The sequence below is a fragment of the Mastomys coucha genome, unplaced genomic scaffold, assembly GCF_008632895.1.
Source record: "Mastomys coucha isolate ucsf_1 unplaced genomic scaffold, UCSF_Mcou_1 pScaffold23, whole genome shotgun sequence".
Lineage (NCBI taxonomy): Eukaryota > Metazoa > Chordata > Mammalia > Rodentia > Muridae > Mastomys > Mastomys coucha.
The window spans coordinates 25,204,976-25,228,718 of NW_022196906.1; the positions used below are offsets into that span (position 1 = coordinate 25,204,976).

The window sequence follows — 23,743 nt, forward strand, 5'->3', positions numbered from 1 at the left end:
GAGGGAGAGAGAGACAACTTCCTTGTAATTTAAGTCCCTGACTAGGAGAAGGTGTTACATTCAAATTCCCTGGGAGCTCAACTCTGACTATATTTTCAACAGGCCAGGCTGGACCTTTTGTCCCCCAAGAAAGCATCCTACCTGAATGAGGGTCTGCCTTTCTGCCTTGGGGAGGTTCTTGGCTTGAAGTTCTGCTTCTTCCCATTCCTTCTTTACCTACAACAAAAATCAAAAACACTCTTCAGAAAATAATCCTCTGAAACAACTTCCCCATTTTCTAAAAATACTGCTGGGTGCTGAATCCAATGCCGGAAATTGTGCAAAAGGAAACCATATCATATGATCCCTCAGTCCAGATTGCTGCTCAGAAGTTTCTAGGCCTCAGTCATTCCTAGATCCCCTCAATACCATGATCTTCTTGTTATATACCTTAGGCAAGTTATTCTTTATGCTTATTCTCTCTTCACTTAAAAACTAAAGAGTAATGCCTGTTACTATCAGAAATGATATGAAAATGAAATAACGAGCATCTCACTAAGAATAAGTCCAGTGTAGAAGATACAAGGGTAGAGCACAAGTCCAGCAAACAATCCCTATTACTATTGCTGTTCTGAAACAATCTGACAGAGTCCAACATGGCCTCAGGCTCTCAGTGTAGCCAACGATGACCTTCAAGTCTTGACCTTTCTGCTGCCTTGTTCACAGTGCAGGGATAACAGCTGTGTCCCTCTAACCTGGTATATGTGGTGCTTGGGGCCGAGTTCAGGGCTTTGTGCATGCTAAGCAAGTACTCTTAGAAGTAAGCTACATCCTAAGCCCCCAGGTAAGGCCAGCCTGGATTAGGCTGAACATGATCAGGATGAGCTATGAAATCTCCCTACTTTTAGAATGCTTCCAAGTAAAGACACATCCTTGAGACTTAAGACTCTTGCCTATGCAATTAGAAAGTATTAATAACTGTTTTACTTCATCTAATTTACTTTTCAGTTTCATAGCCCAAGTCTTCAATTTTAACACTGACAAAAAATGGATTTTTAAAAATAAAAATTTAAAGTCAGCAACAGCAGAACAGAGTAACAAGTGCACAAAAAGTATTCAAAAGTGTCTGCAATGTCATTGAAAGTAATGTTATCGGGGGCTGGAGAGATGGCTCAGCGTTTAAGAGCACTGACTGTTCTTCTGAAGGTCCTGAGTTCAAATCCCTGCAACCACATGGTGGCTTACAACCATCTGTAGGGAAATTTGACACCCTCGTCTGGAGTGTCTGAAGACAGCTACAGTGTAGCTATATATAATAAATAAGTCTTTAAAAAAAAAAAAAAGTAATGTTATCACATGAGAAGCAGTAGGTGAAGAAAAGAGATTCATCTACCTAGGAGTTATCTCTCCAGAACCTTGTGGCATTTTAGTCAACAATGTCCCTCTCTTCAACTATAAAAACATGCCTTACAGAATACTTGCCTAGTGAGCACCAGGTCCTGGATCCAACCTCTAGCACTAAAAACCCAAACCAATACAAACAGTATGAACTGGTAATGTTTACCCTGTCCATTCGGTTGCGATGTCGAATTTCCAGCTGTTCCTTAGCCTTCTGGAAGCGGGCATGCTCATTATCATCAGCTGAGGTCTCAAAATACACATCAACATCATTGGTTGGCAGGGGAGTCGGTGGAACTAAAACAAAGTCACAGAGGGAGTTCTCTTTGGTAGTCAGGTAAACAGTCAAGCACAGGACCCACAAGATGGATTCAATTTGTCTTGGGGCTTTGTAAGAAAAGTACAGAGCGCTCCATTGTTAGATTGCAGTGGACAATCTTCTTTGCATAATATTCACTAACCATGTCAGTCCATGCTAGTACAGTAATTTATTGGCAGCCCAAAACCCTAGCATCTTCAGCACTCGAGGCATTTACCTATAATTAATTGTAGGACAAAAAAAAAAAAAGACCTGCTTCTACAATCTTCCTTTCAGAACCTGAAACCTAAAAACCTAAAATAAGGCCAACATGTTTATTCCTAATGGTACGTAATGTAAACCAGGATTGAAATTAGACCTCGTGGAGACATTTCCACAAAGGTGTTGCCCTTTTTTAAGGAACAGGCTCCTATCTCTCTTATGGCAATCTTCAGGTCTTAATTTTGGAAACCTAGTGCAAGTGCACATTATTTGCATACAGGTTGAGTGAACAAAGTCCAAGCCGTGCTAGTTCAGCATCACTGAAGGACTCTTACACCTCTGTCCAGTAACAAGGCTGATGGCGGTTAAACTAAATTTCTGTATTTGATGAAGACACCTTCTACTGATGGGAAGACATGCCTTTGTGGTGTCGATTCATGACGCTGACTGAGGATGCTTCCAGTTGTCCTCCGGAGCATAGATCCATTAAAACAGAAACCTCTTACCTCACTGCTGATTAGGCATGAGCTGTTACAGCCCCAAGGCTAGTGATTATGTACATGATGGACTGGGTGGGCAAGTTTACTTTGCATTGTTTTAATCCATTAGAATAGGTTTGCAGCTAATTTTAAAACTAGAAATTAGCCAACCACTCCACAAAATTATCACATGCAACTTTCCTTGCTTCCCTTTATTTAGTAAGCCTTATAAGTATAATTTTGTGATATTTTGTCTCTTTGTAACTTAAAAAGAATTTCAGTATATAGCTTTCAGAACAACAAAATTACAGTATATTTCTTAGGGAATTATATTCTTCTAGTGTTTACTCAATGTTTGGTGAAAATTTTCAAATCTATGCTATACACAGTCATCAGAAGTATAAAGGCTTTCATGCTGCATGGATGGTTTCAGTCTCTGGGCTAGGAAAATGCACACAGTGGGTCTAAACACTCCTAGAAACTAAAAAAGCAAGGCACACCACTCTGGAGACTTACTTCTACAGACATGACCTATAGGTCAGAGTCATGACAGGCTTAGCCTCCACTCATCTCAGACCCCTTAAGAGACATGAGGTGATCACAGAAAACCTGGTATCCATAGGTATTCCAGGCTCTCCAGCTAAGAGCCCTGCAAGTACATATACAGGCGCTTCTCCTCAACAGAGCTCTCCTGGTGCACATGAAACTTCAGCTCATTTCAAAGCACTGTCTGAGCTTTAGGCAGAGACAGTTTCTCCCTCCATATTCAGTGAGATAACTAAAGGGCCTCAACCCCTTAAACATTAACTCAAAACAATGTTTTGATATTCTTTAGCTAGGTCATTTTTAAAAGCAGTAAACATGACAAAAATTCTTAACTCTAAATCTGTTTGTTCTAAATAAGCTGTTTATGGATGGGAGTTCCAATGGTTCATTCTTTACCTTTTCAAGACTATTAAATAAAAACAGCCTTTCCCTAGTGTATCGGGAATGGAAGCAATAAAAGCACACCATACTAGATTAAAATCTTAAACCTTTGGAAGAGCAGTGAAGATATCTGAATAAAAAGCCATCAGAAGCTACAGCAAACCCCAGGGACAGGCAGCAACTCATTCATTCCAATGAGTTCCAGAGCAGAAACCAAGGCAAACTGCCTGGGCTGAGGATTTTCCTAGCACATGAATTAATATAAGTCAGAGTCTTAACAAAGGAAGACCTATGAGAAAAGAAAAACTTTCTCTATGTTTAACATAAGTCCAATACAACTGAAACGCTGCCTTTCCTCTGAAAACAAATCACACACAAACAGAACCACACTCACTTCCTAAGGCCCTGCACAACCCACATGACCACAACAACGACAAGGCCAAGTCAAGTTTAGAGAACAGATTTCTTCCCACTGGAATGCACAAAACAAGGTGTTCCAATATTCTGGAACCCCACAAGTATTCCTGTTGTCACCCCTTTTGATGGTAGGTATCCTAACAGGTAGCATGTAGTACAGAGGTCAGCAAAAGGTTAGGTCAAAGATAGAAAACGAGGCAATGCCCAAGGCACATGCTTGAGCATGCTCAGTGCTAGCATGTAATGGCTCTATGGTACCTCTCACCAACAGCTCCACAGAGGACACAGCTGCCTTCCCTACTGACACTAACCCCACCCCACTGCCTATCAATTCCAAGCCCACAAGAAAGAATAAGTCCCTGGTTGTGTCACCCACAGCACCAGACAGAGTAGGCATACTACCACCACCAACTATCAGTAGACACACAGGGAACACAGGACACCAAAAACTGAGCTTACAACTGCCAAGAAAGAGGAAAGCAAAGCCTTGGTCTAGCAAGCACAAAGATGAGGGGAAAACGACTGACAGCAAACACCTAAGTCAGCATAAACATGACAGATGCAGTCACAAGGACGGCCAGGAGAGACAGAAGGCTGGACAGGATGGCACTGCTGTGCAGGGCCAGCACAAGGCGGGACTTACTCATCGCTTTACACACAGCCATACAATAATCCTCAGACTCAAAATTGTTCCTGTTGCCGCCGCAGCCGCCATATATAAAGCGTATGCACTTTCCCTTGGAGAGGTCGAAGTACCAACGAGGCATCACAGCCCGGCAGGGCCCCGTCATGGCCTCCTGGGAGCAGACAGCTGTGTGAAAATGGTCAGAGTGTCAGCAGGGCAGAAGCAGTGCTTGAAATGCTTCACAGTGCTCCAGGCCAGCTGGGGCAAGGCTGGAGCCACAACTGGCCCAGAAGGCCCGGACTAACCTCACCAATACAGGCAAACAGAATTACTTTCCATGTGATGAAGATATTTAGAGAGAAAGATAACTTTACTTTTTTGGTTTTGCACTGAGTCTAGATTAGTACCACAGGCTGACATAAAGGATCTTCTCATGAGTCTCACACTTGTGATCTGTGCAGTGGAGACAGGTGTCTGTTTTGTTTGTTCTGATGGTTCCTAGGATCAAAGGAGTCAATGTGAGAAGAAAGGCCATTTAAATGGTAATACCTGCAGCATGGGCTGAAGCACCTGTAAAAGATCAGTATTTCCACTGTCAAAATCTCCAAATAAATCATACACTTCTACAGCAGTCGAGTATTTTCCTCCAGCTGAGTCCTTACTAATTCTTCAGGTCTGCCACACTTTCAAACAGACAATCAGCAGTATATAATGGCTCTAAACTATCATAGCCTCTTCTTTTTCAGTTTCTTCTTACCCACTAGAAATGCCTGACAAGAAGGGTAGACTATAGACAGGAACACATACGGGAAAAGAAAAACCAAGCAAGTCACTCGGCTCTAGAGAGCGGGTTCCTGGGCAGCACTGAAGTGGGAAGCGGCCTGGGAGGACAGCACATCTTAAGCTGGCTGTGGAGGAGCCTGAAGCACTGCGGCTGCTAATTTTCTAATGTGATCCTTATAATGCCAAACCCTGCTGTCTGGCTCCACTCTGAATCTCTCCTGGATGTGCCACCTGGTCATGCTGACAGCACCACTGCCACACTAGAGAATCTGTCTTCCTGATGGTGCAGACTCTACTTTGCCTTCTGAGACTTACCTGTGCTGAGTGAGGAATATAATACAAGTGTCAGGTAAAGAAACATGGATTTTAAAGCCATGGCTTTATACTGCGTTACCTTTAACATCATGAGCAATCTCCTTGTCTGAAATGGTGCCATCGCTGCTGGGTTCAGTTGGGTTCTCCTCATTGTAATCATCTCCTTTAAAGGAGTCATAGTAGTAATCACGGTCTTCCACCACTTCCTCCCCTTCTTCCTCATCCTCATCTTCCTCATCTGCAGCTGCTTCTGTGAAGTCTTCCAAATCAGCTTCAGTAGGAAATTCACTAGAGGTCATAAGCCAAAAAGCAAAGTTAGTAGCAATTTCTATGCACAAAGCATGATTCCCTTCCCTATTCTGAAACACAAAGACAGAGACAGGAAAAAAGCTCATCTTACATGTAATTGTAACACCAAAGCCCTTAGCCCAGCTTTATGTCAATACAGAATTGCATTAACCTGTAAAAATAATGTGGCCCAGGCACTGGACGTTGGTTAAGAGCTCTTACTGCTCTTGCAGAGGACCTGGGTTCAATTCCCAACACTTACATGGAGGTTCACAACTACTAACTCTAGCTCCAAGAGATCCTGGGTCCTCTTCAGACTTCAAGGGCATAGGCATACACATAAGGCACATACATGTATGCAAACAAAACATTCATATATGTAAAATAATAAGTAACTAAAAAAACAATGTAGTCCAAATTGATGGAAAGAGAAAAGCCACAGGTTTGGTTTTCATATATTCAGTTATGACTAAAATAAAAAGCTAGATGAAATTCAGCACAAGGGGACACTCCTGTCCTGGTGGTTGGGTTTTGCCACCTGACAACAAGCTTTCTCTGGGAAGAGAAACTCAGTTGATGAAATGTCTCCTTGATCAAGCTTGCCCATAGGCAAGTCTATAGGCATTCTCTTAATGACTGATTTCAAAGGGTCTAGTCCATTGTGGGTGGTTGTCACCCTAGACTGGTGGTCTTGAGGTGCATAAGAAAGTAAACTGAGCAAGCCAGTAAGTAGCACTCCTTCATGATCTTTCAGTCCCACCTCCTGGTCCTGCCCTCCCTTCATGAAGGACTGGAAGATGGGGAGTGAAATACCCAAGTTGGTTGTGGTCATTGTTTTATCACAGAAGTAGAGACCTAACTAAGACTTCCCAGCCTGCTATCCCTTGCAGCATATTCAATATCAATAAATTCTTCTTTGTATTCAGAAAAGGAAGAAAAGAAACCTATGACACTAACCTTTACCTTACCTAGCAATGAGGGACCAACAGCCACTTTTACAGAAAGGCTAAAAATCAGGCCTGCCATGGTGTCATAAAAGTTTAATCCCAGAATTCCAGACACAAAGGTAGGCAGATCTCTGGTCCAAGACTAACCTGGTCTGTCCAAGGAGTTCCAGGTCAGCTAAGGCTACAAAGTGAGACCCCTATTTCACAAACACAGATTTAAAGGCCTCCACCTCTCCTCCCAAATCGAACAAAACCAGACAAAATGAGTCCAACACTTTAAACAAATTAACCTTTTATCAAGATCATAGTCTTCCTCTTCATCCTCTTCATCCTCTTCCTCCTCTTCCTCCTCTTCTTTGGACATAGTCGAGTCAGAGTCAACAATCTTTGTCTGAGGGCAGCACACGTACTCGGTGCCATGGAACTGGTCTACCCCGCAGGGCAGCAGCATGCCATAGCTATATAAGGTCATCCCCTCAGTCAGACACGCCTACAAGAAATCCACAGATCACATCAGGACATTTTCACAAGCTCCCTCCAGTCCTAGCTTCATCCAAAAAAAATCTCAGGTGGTAATACATTCTCTTCTGGACATGCTAACTGTTCTGTCAAGAAGTTATCATACTATTATTTTAAGAAGACTTGAAGTTTTTCTTAATTTATAATTTCACCTTAGACAAAAACAACTAAAAGACCAAACTTAAGGTCTAAGGAACAATTTAAAGAGTTTCAGGAATTAACAAGTTAAAGTTATCCAATGCCATTACTCCTGGGATAGCAACTACTCCAGAATCTGACCAAAGACAGATTACTGGAGGACTAATCTAACTGAAGGATCAGCGTAAGAAAGGGTGTTCTTCCCTACCAGAAGAATGAAATGGCACCCAAGTTTGCTTGATAAGCTTGTATGCCTGTGCATACCTAAGCTTGCCTGCTGTGTTTGTGTGCATACGCATACCTAGGCTTTCTGGCTAGTTCTGAACTGAGTAGCCAGGATGCCTTCTTGGGAGCTCTGCTGACAACATATGTGATCCTTGATTCAACTTTTAACACCTCCCACCCCATTCTGTAGTGCTGGGGATCAAACCCAAAGCTTGCATATACCAAACAATTGCTCTTTTAATAAGCTATGCATTAGCCCAAATGAAGGACGAAATACCACTAAGGTATTTTCTGTTCCTTTTGTGACATTGCTAGGAATAAACTGAACCCAAGGCTTCAAACATGCTACTTAGGAGCCCTGCTACCAGTTTATATTCTTAGCTCATCACTAATAGTTTTAACTCTAGAAACCAGACTTTCTCTACTGTACCCTCTGTACAAGAGATAGCTAGTCTTTTCCCAAGTATCTTTTTATCATCTTTATTTATGTGTCTGCCACATATATGCAGGTGCCTGTGGATGCCAGGTAAGAGAGAGCATGAGATCCAGGGACCTGGAACTACAGGTGGTGGTTGTGTGTAATGCAACATGGGTCCTGGGAACTGAACTCTGGTCCTCTGAGAGGGCATAAAGCACCTGTAACCCCTGAGCCCTCTCTCTGGCCTCCTCCTAGGTATTTGTAATCTAATACAGAAATATCTAGGTGTGGTGGCACACACCCCCTCTTAATTACAGCATACGGGAGGCTAAAGCTGGAAGACTGTGATGAGTTCTAGGTCAGCCTGAGGTATATATCAAGTACCAGGCCAGCTAGAATTATACACTTAAAAAAAAAAAAAAAGAAGAGAAATTAAACCCCTGGTGTTGTTGGAAAGGAATGCTCCTCTTCTGACAGCTGGCAGCTGCCTGCTCCACACGAGCTCTTACCTCCTTGACTAAGGTGTGCCAGCGCTGGTGCTTCTCACACACCTCCATCCGCTCTTGGTGGAAAAACTGGCAATTTTCTGGAACTAGCAGAACATCACTTACAAATTCACCCACTGGGAGAAACAAAAAGCCTTTGTCAGAAGCAAATCTGGTTGAGATTCAGGGTGAAAACAGCCTTCAGTCCAGATCCTCCTAATGTCCACAGGCAGCTGCACATCCAGGCACACATAAGCACACGTGGGCACCAGAAGAACTCCCTATCCCACCTGCGGCTTTGGCAGTAACACTGTCTGGCTACAATCCTGTGCGGGAACTACTGCAATACATTTCTGGGAGAAGTGACAGGATCCCCATCCATGACCACAAGTGACATACCTCATAAGCAGTGTGCTGAGCCTTTCTTCACAAAACTATTACAACAACTGATACAGGTAAAATTTTAAGTGGAAGATTAATCACAAAAGAGCAAGGAACCTTTTCAGTGGGAAACTTCCAAAACTTAGTGACCAAGAGAATGTTCCAATTCAGAACAAGTTGACATGTGCAATGCCCTGAGAGTGCATCAGTATCATCTATAGCCTGCCTGCCAAAATTAATAATTTGAATGTAATCCTAACAAAACAAATCCAAATTCTGAGATATTCTACATTTCAAAGTTTTTTTTAATGTACAATGTATGTACATGAGTATATTTATATGCACAGGGGTACAGGTGAGCAGACCCCTGGAACTAGAGTTACAGGCAGTTTTGAGTTACCCGACACGGGCTTTAGGAATCCAATTCCAGTCTTCAACCAAGAGCAGCAAGTGTTCTTAACTGTTGCGTGAACCATATTTCCAGCTCCCAGTAACAGTTTATTAAACAAAGGTCTGGACTCAAAATACATTGTAAACTCGAGATTTAAAAGACTGAGAAACTCTCCTGGCCAAATATAATGTATGATTTTTTATTATAAAGGAATCTATAAAGATTATTTTAACATTTAGGGAAATTTCCTAAAGGATAGTGATTATATTATCATTATACAGTAGATTGTTCCTGTTTTTTAGAAGCAAGCTGTTTCAGTGTCCCAACTTATTTTCAAATAATTTAGCAACCAAAGTGTATGTATGTGGAAGGCGCTGAGAGGTTGGGAGAAGTCAGATAAATATTTAAAAATATAAGTAAAAGGTAGATGTATTCACTGTTTTTTTCCTCTTTAGGTTTCAACTTTGAGGGGATGGAAAGAAGTCTGTCTTTCTTCCAATACAGTGAAGGGGGTTCCTACACTGACTGACTGTCACACAGATGGAAAAGATGGATGTGAAGATTAGTATCATTATCATTACTAATTTAAGTATTTAGATGTTTATTAATTTTCCATAATTGAGAGAGACAGAGACATAATAAGTTTGTGTGTATGTGTGTGTGTGTGTGTGCGTGTAACTGGACTACTCTTCAGAGATTCTGATTTAACCTTGTATGGATGGACTCACTAACTTGCTTTCCAGGTGATTTTGATGTACTCACATGTCCACACAGGATCTAAATGGAAGAAAATAAAGAACTATGTGTGCTTTCTTTTCTACAGTAAAGATGCAAGTAAGGAATATGGGAAAGCAAACAAGCTAGCCTGAGGTTAGATGCAGGGAATGTAACAAAAAAGCAAGGGGAGGCCAAGTTTGGTGGCACAAGCCTTTGATCCCAGCACTCTGGAAGCTGAGGCAGGTGGATCTATGAGTTAAGAGGCCAACCTGGTCTCCAGGATAGTCAGGACTACACACAGAAATCCTGTCTCAAAAAAAGAAAGAAAAGGAGAGTGTACAAGAAGGTTCAGGCACAGTATACTAAGAAAAGATTTCTAGCTTAGCTCCAAGAAAACTAAGTAGAACCATGACTAGTTCTGATATCGTGCCTTGGTCCTTCAAACCACCTTCAACTCTCTCAGTTAAGAAAAGGGGAGTCGGGGTTCAGCGGGTAAGAGCACTGACTGCTCTTCGAAAGGTCCTGAGTTCAGATCCCAGCAACCACATGGTGGCTCAAAACCACCCGTAATGAGATTGGACACCCTCTTCTGGTGGGTCTGAAGACAGCTACAGTGTACTTACATATAATAATAAATAAATCTTTTAAAAAAAAAAAGAAAAGAAAAAGGGAGTCACTGGTCTTACCAAGGGGGTTGTGTTGGTAAGAGTAAGAATGGCTCCCATAGGCTCATATATTCAAATGCTTAGTCATTAGGGAGTAGCACCACTCAAGAAAGATTAGGAGGTGCAGGCTTGTTGGAGGACGTGTATCACGAGAGATAGATTTTGGAGTTTTCAAAAGCCCAAGCCAGACTCTTTCTTCCTGCTACATGCAGATCTGGATGCAGAACACTCAGCTCCTCTTCAGCACCATGTCTGCCTGTGTGCTGCCATCCTTTCTGCTATGATGATAACAAACTGCACCTCTGAAACTGTAAGCCAGCCCCTTTAAATTAATGCTTCCTTTTTAAGAGTTGCCTTGGTCATGGTGTCCTTTCACGGCAATAGAACCAGGGGTGAAGGGAGTGCCTTTACCATACATGTCAGCAGTAAGAAGTCTCCCTATACAGAAACAATGTTATACATGACAACTAGGTTCACAACACTATTAAACTCTTGTTAGAAAAGAAGAAATGTCAATCTAAGTTATACAATGGTGCTGTCTTTCAGGATCCTCAAGGCCTAGGTGAGACTGTATACAGTAAGCTTTAATGTACTTTAATTTGTAACCTCTACCTTTTTATATAAATTGCAACATCAGAAAAAAATTAAATCCACAATTTCATTACTTCATATATATTCTATAGAGACCCTAAACAAGTATATATAATGCCCATATAATGGAATATTACCTATCAGGTTTAACTGCGCTAACCTTATCTACTTATATAACATTTTGGATAAACTCCAAAATGATGTCAAATGCATTCTGGTAGTGGTTACTTACTAGGAAAGAGGTAAAACAAATGAAGGACTGGGCTTTGAAACATTTCTGCCCATGGGGGTGAGGGAGAGGAAGCATGGCAAAACATTAAAACATTAAAGACCTGAAGAAGGGATGCCATCCATGAATACTATCTTGTTTTAACTTTTCAGGATGCTGAAAATATTTCAGTATTAAATATTTGAAATATTTCAGTATTAAAATTTTAAAAATTTTATAAATATCACCTTATGGCATTATAAATTAAACACAACCATTCTTTGGCTATTCAATAAATGAATCAATCTCTTTTTTAAAAGAGAAAGAATAAAGTTAAATTTGCAATACACTAAACTCCTATTTTGGGGAGACTGGGAGATGAGACAGGGCCTCACTATATTCAGCTCTGGCTAGCCTATAAATTGTTATGTAAACTAGGCTGGCCTCAAATTCATAGTAATCTACCTGCCTTTGCCTCTGCCTCCTGAATGCTGGGATCAAAGTCATGAGTCCTACTGTAAACTAAATTCTTAAAAAAATTTTACCCTAAGCAGTAAAACAAATGTTTTATATTAATAACATTGCCAGTGTTATTAATGTAAAAATAGGATAGTCATCAAGGCATGAATTAAATGCTGATACCTATGCATGATAGAATACTATCATCATAAGAAATACAGTTATATTTAACATGGATTTTCTAACAGCTTAATATAATTTTTAAAAATCAGTAAGCAAATATTGGACATAGCAGCATACATCTTTAGTCCTAGCACTGGGTTCAGGGTGATGGTGGACAGGGCTACATAGTGAGACCTGTCTCAACAGAACAAAACAGTATCATTAAACAAAAGCAGAAAAAATTACCCCGTATTCCTATCCCTATTCACTCTTCCTTCAAGTTGATTAACTTAAGGCCAGGCCTATCTCAGGCAATGACATATATAATCCTAAAAGTAGCATAAAATAGCTGACCAAGGTCAATTTAAAAAGTCTATGCAACCTTATCCCATTTAAAAAAATAGTTTTAAGCATATATATGTGCACTAGAAGAAAACTTGGCATTTTTGTAACAAAATGTTCATTAGAGTTAACTGAATACAGAAAATGGAATTGAACAATTTTATTTCTGGCCCCTATTGCAAGCTCCTTTTATTAAAATAAAATAAAACAAAATAAAATAAATTTTCCATACAGTGAACTTGGAGGAAGAGCATCTGAATTTCAGCAGCAGTTCCATCATTCCGCTGCTCCTTGCCTTTCCTAGCATTTGCTAGAAGACTCTGGGGAAAACTTACCTAAGCAGATCATTACTGGTCAAGTTTTACAGACACTGAAATGCTTTGTCTTACTTGAGAAGTTTACATCAAATTTGTAACAACACAGTACAGTACAGCAGCAAATAATTTCCTAAATCCTTATACAAACACAGGAATGCACTGGTTGGTGCGCCCAACACACAGACCATGAACAGAACCCACCCTGATTCAGATAAACTGCAGCTGAGTTACATCCAACTCACTCCTCCTCACCACCTCAGTCCAGTCAAGCACTTGGTGTCTTCCAGGGTTTAACCCCTTTTCTGAGGCACAGAAATCTTTTTTATAACAACAAAGGCTGTTTATCACTTGGGTCAGCCCCCAACACTACTACACATGTAAATAAACCTACAGCAGACATACTGCCAGCTGCAAGTAAAGAAGGAGCTCCTGCAGGCTATAGCCAGGTGGCAGAGAGACAGCTCTGTTTAACAAATGGGCCAAGAAACAGTAACAGCCTTGAGAGAACCAAGCTACAACCAATGTCCACATCTCAGCTAAATATAACTACCACTCAAAGAAATCAAGACTAATTCCTGAAAAAAATGGCTAACTTCAGAAGAGGAAAAACCATAGGATGGGCATTTTTTATACCAGAAAACATTTCCTTGAAGATGAAGACATGCTAAACAGGCACAGGAAGCAGCAATATAAAGAAGCACACCCAGAGGCCACATCTGGGCAGCCAGCACGACTGCAGGCAACATCTTACCCAGTGACAAGTTTTCAACAGCAGCATAACAAGCTGATGTCACACAACTCCTAATAATAATATAAGTTCTGACACTGCTCTCAAAAATACATAAACTAGGGCTGGCAACATGGTAAGAGGTAAAGGCACTTGCTGAACAAGCCTAGTGACCTAAGTTCAATCCCAGAACCCACATGAAGTGGAAGGAGAGAGCCAAGTTCACACAGCCTGTTCTGACTTCTACATGTATGTGGCACATGCCCTTTCTGCCCTGTGTCACTCAGGCACACACACAATATTAGTATGTGTTTTCAAAAAAGCCGCAAGGACAGACAAACCCAAGCTGTCCAATGTTGGTGCAGTGTAAAGCAAGAGCCAGACAGTGTAGTTAAGAAGGAGGATCAAATCATGGAGTTTTTTAAGCCATACTTAGTAAAGAGCTTCAACATTCTTTACCTGGATAAGGAATAGAAACCACAAAATTTTATGCTAGGACATAATTTGATCATCTTATATCACTGAAGGCAACAAACTGCGAACATGACTGAGAAACATGCATGAAAGTTGCCATCACAGTCCAAACAAGATATGACAAAAAGTGAACAGAAGAAGCAATCTGATGGAAGGAGGTGTGGCCAGAAGTTCACACATTTTCTGATTCTCAGTACTCTGGGTATCTGAATGGTTTTATTTCTTTGCTTGTTTTAGCAAACCACTAAACCAACACAGCTTTTTAAAGATAAGTAGTTAGGTCCAATAGCAGCTTACTATCAGGGCCTATCACCTTAGTACATGCTGGGCACTAGACAACCAAGCTCCACAACGTACTCGGATCGAACGCTACCGCTTTCATTTCACCTCTGGCAATATTCATGGGACTTACTTTTTAATCACAGAAACAATTAAAAACACAGTGATGAAGTTGGGAGGTTGTTGAAAGACTCAAGAATAATCAAACTAAGCTGGGCAGGGGTGTCAGAAGCATTTAACCCCAGAGCTTATGAGGAAGGTAGATCTCTTAAGTTCTAGGCCACGCTGGTCTACACAGAGAGTTTCAGGACAGCCAAGGCTACAGTCACAGCTTCAAGGCTCAAAAAAAAAAAAAAAAAAAAAAAAAAAAAAAAAAAAAAAAAAAAAGAAAAGAAAAGAAAAGAAAAAAGAAAAAGAAAAAAAGAAAAAAGCAAACAGAAAATCTGAAGCTGGAAACACATACACACAGAGTGTTGTTTCAGTTACACTTTGAGAGAATGTTACAGGTAGATTTCTCAGAACCTAATGGAAGAGAAGACCATCCTTAAATCATAGCATAAAAAAAAAATTTTAGCATACTCCATACTACACAGCAAGATGTCCAGATTTAAAGGAGATGGCTAAGCATACACAATGTCCCTCCTTCCTCTGAAAAATGCTGTACAGCAACACAAGAGCTGCTGCATGCGCTGGCTGCTTGGGTTCTAATTCTTCCTCTTGGCAATACTTTCTTGCTACATAGGAGCCTAATAAAAGCAACATACTCCATTTTGCTGATGTCTGCATTGTAAGGGAAAGGTTTTTTTGTTTTTTTGTTTTTCGAGATAGGGTTAAGGGAAAGTTTTAATGGAGTGAGGGAGAGGAATAAGTTTAACAGATGGCTCATATTAGATCTAAAGATCTCCTCAGGTGTCAGTGTTAGTGCCTTACCTGTGTTAATATGACTGGATCAAGCACAGCTGTTTCACCCTTACTAGCATCTGAGAACCAATCTGTGCTTGAAACACCCAGACTATATAAAGTACTGTGAGTTAACCATTTACATGTCAGACAACAAAGGGTTAAATAGACTACATTCACTAAGTAACAACCCTATTTCTGAGGAACACACTCACTCACAGCTTTGTTCAAGCTGGCACTAAAGGGCATCACACCAGTGGTTGAATGACACTGCCCCAGCCCTTGAGAATGGTGGATCCACACAGCATCTGGACCTGGCACCTGGCCACATGTTTATGAGTCACGTTCCCTCTCAAGAGAACTACCCATTGCCTGATCTGACAGTGCAAATGTGAACAAGATGAACTGCAGGGACCGAGGACTCTTGTCCTTGGCTGCTTTCTGAAGTGCTGCTCCTCAACTACCGTTCTTGCCATTGCCTTCAAATGGTTAATGCTAAGGGCAAATCTGCACTGCTTTGCAGGTAATGCTTCTTTCTGTGTGGTGTCCTGTGAAAGGCTCATCCTCTAGAGGCAAAAAGAGGTTCATGATGGGAGAGGCAGGCAGTCTCAGAGACGAAGTCTACCACCAACACAAGAAAGCAACAAGAACTCCCAGGAGAAATCCCTCCGTGAGCTTTAGCAGATGCAGGTACTTTACTGGGATCCAAGAGCACCGTTCAAGGGCTGGGGAGGCACTTCTAAAAGGCGACCAAAAGCACTTACCCAAACACTTGAATGGTATCACAATGTGACTCTTGCACTGCCTTTTGTCCCTTCGACACCAATTATCAATACTGACTGGTTGGTTTGCTTCCATCACATTTGTGATCTGCAGCTCTGGATATATCTGTTTAAGAACAACAACAAAATTCACACAATAAACCTGCCTGCAGATGGATAAATAACTCCGAGACCACCCATATGCTACAGCAACCTCAATTTCAACCACACTATACCACGTTCTAACAACAAAATAAAGATATTCTGAACTACTACTTTTATAATAGATAATCAAATTTCCTCCAAGGTTTTTTGAGACATCATCATCAGCCTTAGCCAACTGGAGAACAGAATCAATCTGACTTGCCTATCTTGTGATAGCATAGGTTTTAAACTGGTCATTAAACCTGCCTGTGACCTTGTCACCCTCAGATGTATTCATCTTGATGGGCACCAATGATGTGGCTGTTCCCTGAGCATTTCTGCAGTATATACAGATCCACAAATTCACCATCATCGTTCTGCATATGGAGGCTGCACCTGCTCCCTCCAGTTCCAGTGCAATCAGCTAGGACAAAGGCTAGTTTCCTTTTGATAGCTATTATTTCTGACTCCTCCCATTGATTATATTTTAAAATGGAATCTATATGCAAGGTAAATGCAACAAGCTTTCAACCCAAAACAAATCTGACTGGGTATCAGGAAGCAAAACCTCTGCAATATCTAAATCATATCACACATACTTAGAAACTAAAAGGACTAGAGCTCCAGTTCTTAGTACTTGGGTCTTGGGCAGGGGAACACATGCCACCCTGACACAGAAAAAGAGGAAGAGGGGGAACTTTCAGGCAACACCCTTACCTCCTGGCAGTACTGAAGAACTTCTTCCTTTGTTCCAAGGCAGCTCTTGGTGCCTGTTGGGTCAGGCTCCCATTTCCCAGTCTGAATGTTCACATGCATATTCAGCTTCCCACAGAACATCGCAATCTGAGGCTCAGCAACAGCAAAACCTGTTCCAGCATTGGCTGCAAGAGCCTATCAAAAGATAAACCAGAGGTCTCAGATTTATTCAAAAGATCTGCAAAGACAGTCATTTAACAATTCAGACAGGATCAATTATCTCACAACTAGATTACTCAGTTCAACTGGAAGAATCCTGTAGGAATATTCTGATGTGGTCTGGGTGGAGGGAAGATCACCAACCTGGCACGATGGTTTAGCGGGTTAAGGCACTTATTGCCAAGCCTGACAACTGAGTTTGATCCCTAGGACCTACATGATAGGAGAGAAATGATTTCTATGTATGTCAAGACCCTTGCATCCACTCAACTACCATCCACCTGAGGGGACTGGGGACATAAAAGAACTACCAAAAATTACGCAGAACTGAAGTTCTGTGAAGTTTGAAAGTAAGCATTTTCAGACAAATAAAAGAAAATTTCAACTTTGTATTTCCCTAAATATGAACAAGTTTATACTGACTGACATATGAGATCCACAACAAGTGTCTGTAAATCTGAATATCAAGACAGCCATAGTCTCTAAGCAGTAGTAACACTACTGTCCTGGCTCAAGCTAAATTTGGTAGGAATAGGTATGGTTCAGTATCAATGAGGGGGGTATCTCTTTTTAAAAATATTTTATAATCTCAGATATTTACTTTTTGTCTTTACATCACTCTGATACTGGAGATTCAATCTAGGGTCTCATAAGCGCTAGGTCTGAACTCTACTACTGAGCTGTATCTGTACCTCTTTTTACATTTTTTATTTTGAGATAGTGTCTTGCTAAGTTACTCTGGCTTGTCTTGAAACTCACTTTGCCCAAGTGGGTCTTGAACTCTTCGTATCTCAGCTTCCTGAGTGGTTGAGATGATAAGCCTATGGTACTTGATATAAACAAACCCGTGCTGCAGGAAGTATACCAGAATTTAAAAATAACTTTTGGGTATATATGATGAAGTGGAATGGGAAATCTAACCTCTACTGAGCACTCAAAATATCCCAAACCTGACTACCATCCAGTCTAATAAAAGCTACTCATTCCTTCACACAAATTATGAGAGCAGAGAACAGCTAAAACCCCAAATGATTTCCTTAATTCACTTATACAACAAAAAAATCTCCATCAAGTAACTATATTTAATGAATATACTTCCTCAGTACTCCATCTAGTGTCAAGTCAAAATTCACTAAAAAAGGAACTAGATTCACAGTCCTACTAAAGAGGAAAATAACCCAGCACTGAGTGGACATTAGGAAGAATGTGATCTCTATTAGAGTGGAGAGCTTATGAAGGAAGCAGTAGAGCCAGGTCTACAGTCTGGCACTGCAAGGATCTCAGCCTTCATCACTTAAGTGTTGAGAGATTTAAACACAGAGCTCTAGTTCCCAATGTCTATCTGCTGGTTACAGAGTAAAAGTAGACTGTGAGTAAGCAAGGGTAGGGCTCAGAATGCTAGAAGTGCGTGGGCCAACAGAAAAGTAGTTGTAGCTTGGACTAAGGTGGTGTACATAAGAACACATTCATTCACACCATGATGCTCAAAAGTCATAGGGCTAGCAAAACAGCATGAACTGAAGCCGCCAAACTTGTAAGGCAATACAATCAATCTTTTTTTTTTTTTTTAAAAAGCTGATTGTCTCAGGCACTTTGTTACAGCATAATACAACAGTAATTAACAATCAGTGTGTGGCAGCTTCAGTCATGGAAACAGAACACTGAAAAGGATTTCATAAGTTATGCATGTATCTATTGTCCCAGTTCATCAAAAGGCTGAGGCAGAAGTCCATGAGTTTACAACCAGTTTGCTCAACAAAGCAAGATCGTAACTTTTTCAAATAGAAAAGAAAGGGATGAAGGGATTTCATAAATGAATTTATCTAATTCTGCATAAAAAATATCCCAGCCATTCTTTGGCAATATCCATGTTTTATGACAAGACCTTAACCAGTAACAGCTCAGAAACAGGCGAGAAATAGTATTTAGTAAAGGCAAGGTTCATCTCAAGCAGTGTGCCCTTGAAGAACACAAGCATCTGTGCCCAGTGTTACAGTAGTCCTTTACCCATGGAAGTTATATTCCTGGACCCACAGGGATGCCTAGAACTATGAAGTACACTGAACATGCTTTTTCCATGATATAATAAAGCTTAATGTATAAAGTAAGCATAGCAAGAAAAAAAATAAACACCAAGGGGCTGGAGAGATGGACCAACAGTTAAAAGGACCAAGGTTCAGCTCCCAGTATCTACACAGTAGGTCACAACTATTTGTAACTTCAGTTTTCAGGAAATGGACATCTTCTGGCTTCTGCAAGCACTAGACATATATGTAGTGCACAGACTTACATGCAACACCCATACACATAAAATAAAATTTTAAAAAGAAAAAAACAAATTTGAAGTAAAAGAATTCTTAGCCATGTTTCAATTACATATGATCTTGCATGAATCTAACATTGAAGACACCTACTAAACAAATAGGACTTAGGGCACTACATCTAATCATACACAAGACTGGAAGGAGAGGGGAAGCTTTTGACTCTTAAGTCCTCAGAATGAACAGGGGTAAGAAGTGTGGATTAGTTGTGTAGGCCTACTGAGCCACAACATTGAAATGGTCGATTCTAGTGCATTTATCAGCCAAGACTATGTTCCACATGTTACTCATTATGGTTGCTGGCTAAAAGACCACAAGAGTTTCAACTGTATAAATGCTCAGTTAATGGGTCAACCGCAGAGGTCAATACATCAGTGTAAGTGCATTTGATTTCTGCAGTGAGATGGTCAGTGTTATCTTCCCTAAAGAGTCTAGAGCATCAGAGGTTAAAGCAACAGGAAGGAGAGCAAAACAGCCAGATCTCACATCAGTTACCACCAAGAAAGAGAGTAACTGGAATCAATCCAGACAGCTAATAGGATACAGTGATTCACTTCTGAGTTCAGAAAGATTAATCCTTGTGGTCATGAGAGACTCTCAAGACAGTATCCTCTGAAATATAAAAGGCCTCTGTGGGCCACATGTAGGAATCAACTAATCAAACATACCCCAACCTCACCTAGAATGTGACAGGGTCACTGCTGCATGATGTTTGTACTTCTTTACTTAGAAACGCTGTTATTTAATGTGCTCTCCATTTTCTTAAGCACCAACAGCGCCTTGACCCATTACTTCAACATATAAATCAATCCGCTTCCTAAACTAACATGTTATAAATGGGACTTCACTGCCAAGTCAGCACTTCTGATATCCTGTGAACTTGGAATCCTCTACGAAAGAAAATTAATGCCCCCGCCCACACACTGGCACTTAAGCAGTCCCTGTAATCTATGCACACGTGTGGCAGCACTTTCAAGGCTTTGAAAACAAGCTGCATCAACTGCTTTCCTAGGCAGTGCCTCCACTTACTTAATAATTCATTCTTAATAAGAAATCCCATTTTATTAATTTGGCTCAGAAAGAATTCAGCTATCTAAGGAAAGGAATTCAACTTAGTAGACAGTGCTCCTAATAATCTGAAGAAGCTTGAAGCATTTTTAGTCCATATTCGAAACATAAGTCTGTGCCTGCAACTAGTCATCCTTAATATCACTTTAGGAGCCCAATCTCTGGCTGGAGCTCATAAATTGTCTCCCCTCTCAAAGCTGCTGAGACCAATGTAGCTCTCCTACTTCAGAGCTGGTATGTAGCAGCTACTTCTTTCCTCACTGAAGCTACTGACCCCAAATCAAATCTGGCCTTACCATTTGATAAAGAGCCTACTGATCTGGCAGTATCTTCCCCAAGGGCAGGGTTTTCCCTACAGCTGTGGAAGTGAGGTTTCCTTAGATGGAAAGGCACTGCTTAGTGATACATTCCACCACTTTAGGTCTCATAAACAGTGAAACAGAGCTCTGTAGCATCTAGCTAGGTTTACAGGCTAGTGATAAAAGACATTCTTATTCAAATGTTCTTATACCCTTTTCAAAAAGAAAAAAAAAACTTGAAGATATTATTTCATTCCTCTTCGAGTATTGAATAAATCCTTCATGATCACCAGGCAGTGGTGGCACACACCTTGGGCAGAGGCAGACAGATCTCTTTGAGTTTGAGACCAGCCTGATCTACACAAAGTTCTAGAACAGCCAGTGAAACCCAATCTCTAAATATAACAATTTAAATATATGTCCACAAACTTTTCACCAAAGATTTACTTATCGAAAGAAAGTGAAATACATTCCGTTCTGAGTATACTTCAACATATTTGTCTCAGGAGAAAAAAATGAAGTTGGGTTAGGGATAAATCTGGAAAGAGCTGGGAAAAAAGAAAGGATATAATTAAACTATATTGTATGCAAAATTTAAAAAAATAATAAGCAAGGAAAAAATCTCTCTTAGGCTATGGCTAACTACAAAAACGAAGACAATTGGAGTAAAAACACTAGCCAGACACTAGTGTGCATTTCACCAGCAGCAAGACATTAAAGGAAGCAGGTCAGGGAAAAAAAACAGAACTGTTACAAATCAGAAAAGATCAGGAACAAACAACAAATGAATGCAATGTGGGAGCTTGAACAGGATACTGGAACAGGAAAAGGCCATTGGTGGGGGAAGCCAGAGCAATCATTTATATAAGCTGTGCCAACATAAGCTCCGGTACTCGATATGGGTTATGCAAGATATAAATTCCATGGATGGGCATAAGAGATTTCTGCAGTATTGTCAACTTTTACTTAAGGCCTAAAACACTCAAAGTAAAACTATTTGAGAACTGATGTAGCTTATCAAAATAGCACCCAACCAGCAGGCACAACCAGGGGGTTAGATCCCAGCACCACCAAAACCACCAAGTGGTTTTGTTTTAATCTTGATCAAACTGCCTAGATCCCACTCTGGAGGGCATAGTTTCAATTTTACAAATCCAATCTGTCAAAAAGACAAGACAAGCCGGGTCTGGTGTCATGTGCTTATATCCCAGCTCCTGGGAAGGCTGGGGTGGAAGGATTGTTTGAGTCCAAAAGCTTGAGGCAAGGGTGGGCAACACAGTTAGACCCTATCTCAAAAAGGGAGGGGAGGGGAAAGGAGGGGAGTAAAAGGAGTGAGGGAAAGAAGAGACACGCTTGTAGATCAGACAACCAGTAAAGATTATCAGAGCACACTCAACTCCTGAAAAGCAAATGTCCTGATACAGCATATGATAAATATTATACATATAAAACACTTTGGTTGCTGTTAAAAGTGTGACTGGTTAAACCTGTCAGTGCCACCTCTAGGCATGTCTGGGAGGTCATACCCACGTGCACATTTCATAGGCAGGGTGTCAGAGAGAGAACAACGATGGCATAGCACAGCATTTACCTTTGCTTCCTGACTGAGAAGCCAATGAAATCCCAAGTCCCCAAATCCTGCTGTTACAGCTAGAGCTACTTTTGTTTTTTTGTTTTTTAAAAATATTTATTTATATAGATGCTATGTGCATGTACACCTGATAGCTAGGAGAGGCATCAGATCCCATTACAAATGTTTGTGAGCCACCATGTGGTTGTGAGAATTGAACTCTGGACTTCTGGAAGTGCAGCTGGTGCTCTTAATCACTGCACCATCTCTCCAGCTCACCTAGAGCTACTCTTAATACCACATGGTACCTATCATAATGTTCTGTGCCCTCAAAACATTAGCCAAAAATACACTTTTTTCTTAAATTGCCTTTGTCAGGCATTTTGCAGGAACAACAAGAAAAGTAACCGATATATGGTTATATACTATGGTTTAGAACACTGGTCCTCAAACTTCCTAATGCTTCCACCCTTTAATACATTTCTTCATTTTGTGACCAGCCCAACCATAAATTTATTTCATTAATATTTCATAGCTGTAGTTTTACTATTATGAATCATAATGTAAACATCTGATATGTAGGATATCTGATATGCAACCCGTGTGAAAAGGTCATTCAACAACCCTCAAGGGGTCTTGACATCACCTTCACATCACCTTCAATAGCATGAGGCTAACTTCAACCTTCAAACACTTCAACTAGTTGACAAAATAATGGAACTCTTAGGCAATATAAGAGGGGAAAAAAAAAACTTGTTGTTAAAAATAACATTTGATGAGGCTGGAGAGATTGCTTGCTTAGTGGTTAAGAACACTTGCTGCTCTGAACCTGGGTTCAGTTCCCAGCACCTATATGGTCGCTTATAACTGCAACTTTAGGTGATCAGATGGTCTCTGCATGTATATGGTATACACACAAGTAGGCACACATTTATAAACATAGAAAGAAAATAATTTTTCTTTCTTTCTTTCTTTTTTTTTTTTTTTTTTTTTTTTTTTTTTTTTTTTTTGGTTTTTCGAGACAGAGTTTCTCTGTATAGCCCCGGCTGTCCTGGAACTCACTCTGTAGACCAGGCTGGCCTCGAACTCAGAAATCTGCCTGCCTCTGTCTCCCAAGTGCTGGGATTAAAGGCGTGCACCACCACCGCTAGGCTAGAAAGAAAATAATTTTTAATGGCATACAGTTGAAAGATTTTACATTTATTCACTGTGTAGGGGAGAGGTATGTGCATGCACATGCTATGGCACATATGTGGAGGTCAGAGGCCAATCTTCATGAGTTGATTCTCTCCTGCAAAATGAGACCCAGGACTGGAACTGAGATCATGGGTCTCACATCTTCAAATACTGAGCCATTTTCTAGGCTACATCTCGGTATAGGGAAAAATGTGAAACATTAAAAGTTATTATTCTTAGACTGATGCATATCAACTGTTAGATGTTGTTTTCAGACATAATAGTTTGTACAAAAACCTAACTGTTGCCGGGCAGTGGTGGTACACGCCTTTGATCCCAGTACTTGGGAGGCAGAGGCAGGTGGATTTCTGAGTTCGAGGCTAGCCTGGTCTACAGAGTGAGTTCCAGGACAG

General features: G+C 40.7%; 1 protein-coding gene and 1 pseudogene across 4 annotated transcripts in view; both read right to left on the reverse strand.

Moving 5' to 3' along the window:
- Aplp2 (amyloid beta precursor like protein 2) overlaps positions 1-23,743 on the reverse strand; it is a 64,387-nt gene that overhangs the window by 15,538 nt on the left and 25,106 nt on the right. For 2 of the 4 annotated variants that reach the window (XM_031346061.1, XM_031346062.1), the window contains exons 2-9: positions 16,699-16,872; positions 15,841-15,964; positions 8,488-8,600; positions 6,969-7,168; positions 5,523-5,731; positions 4,364-4,531; positions 1,544-1,674; positions 142-216 (exon numbers count right to left, since the gene is read on the reverse strand). In XM_031346061.1, coding sequence (XP_031201921.1) covers positions 142-216; positions 1,544-1,674; positions 4,364-4,531; positions 5,523-5,731; positions 6,969-7,168; positions 8,488-8,600; positions 15,841-15,964; positions 16,699-16,872 — 1,194 coding nt within the window. The remainder of the gene's footprint in view (positions 1-141; positions 217-1,543; positions 1,675-4,363; positions 4,532-5,522; positions 5,732-6,968; positions 7,169-8,487; positions 8,601-15,840; positions 15,965-16,698; positions 16,873-23,743) is intronic. The other 2 variants (XM_031346063.1, XM_031346064.1) reach the window with 1 other exon arrangement.
- On the reverse strand, positions 15,971-16,648 carry LOC116073860 (annotated as a pseudogene).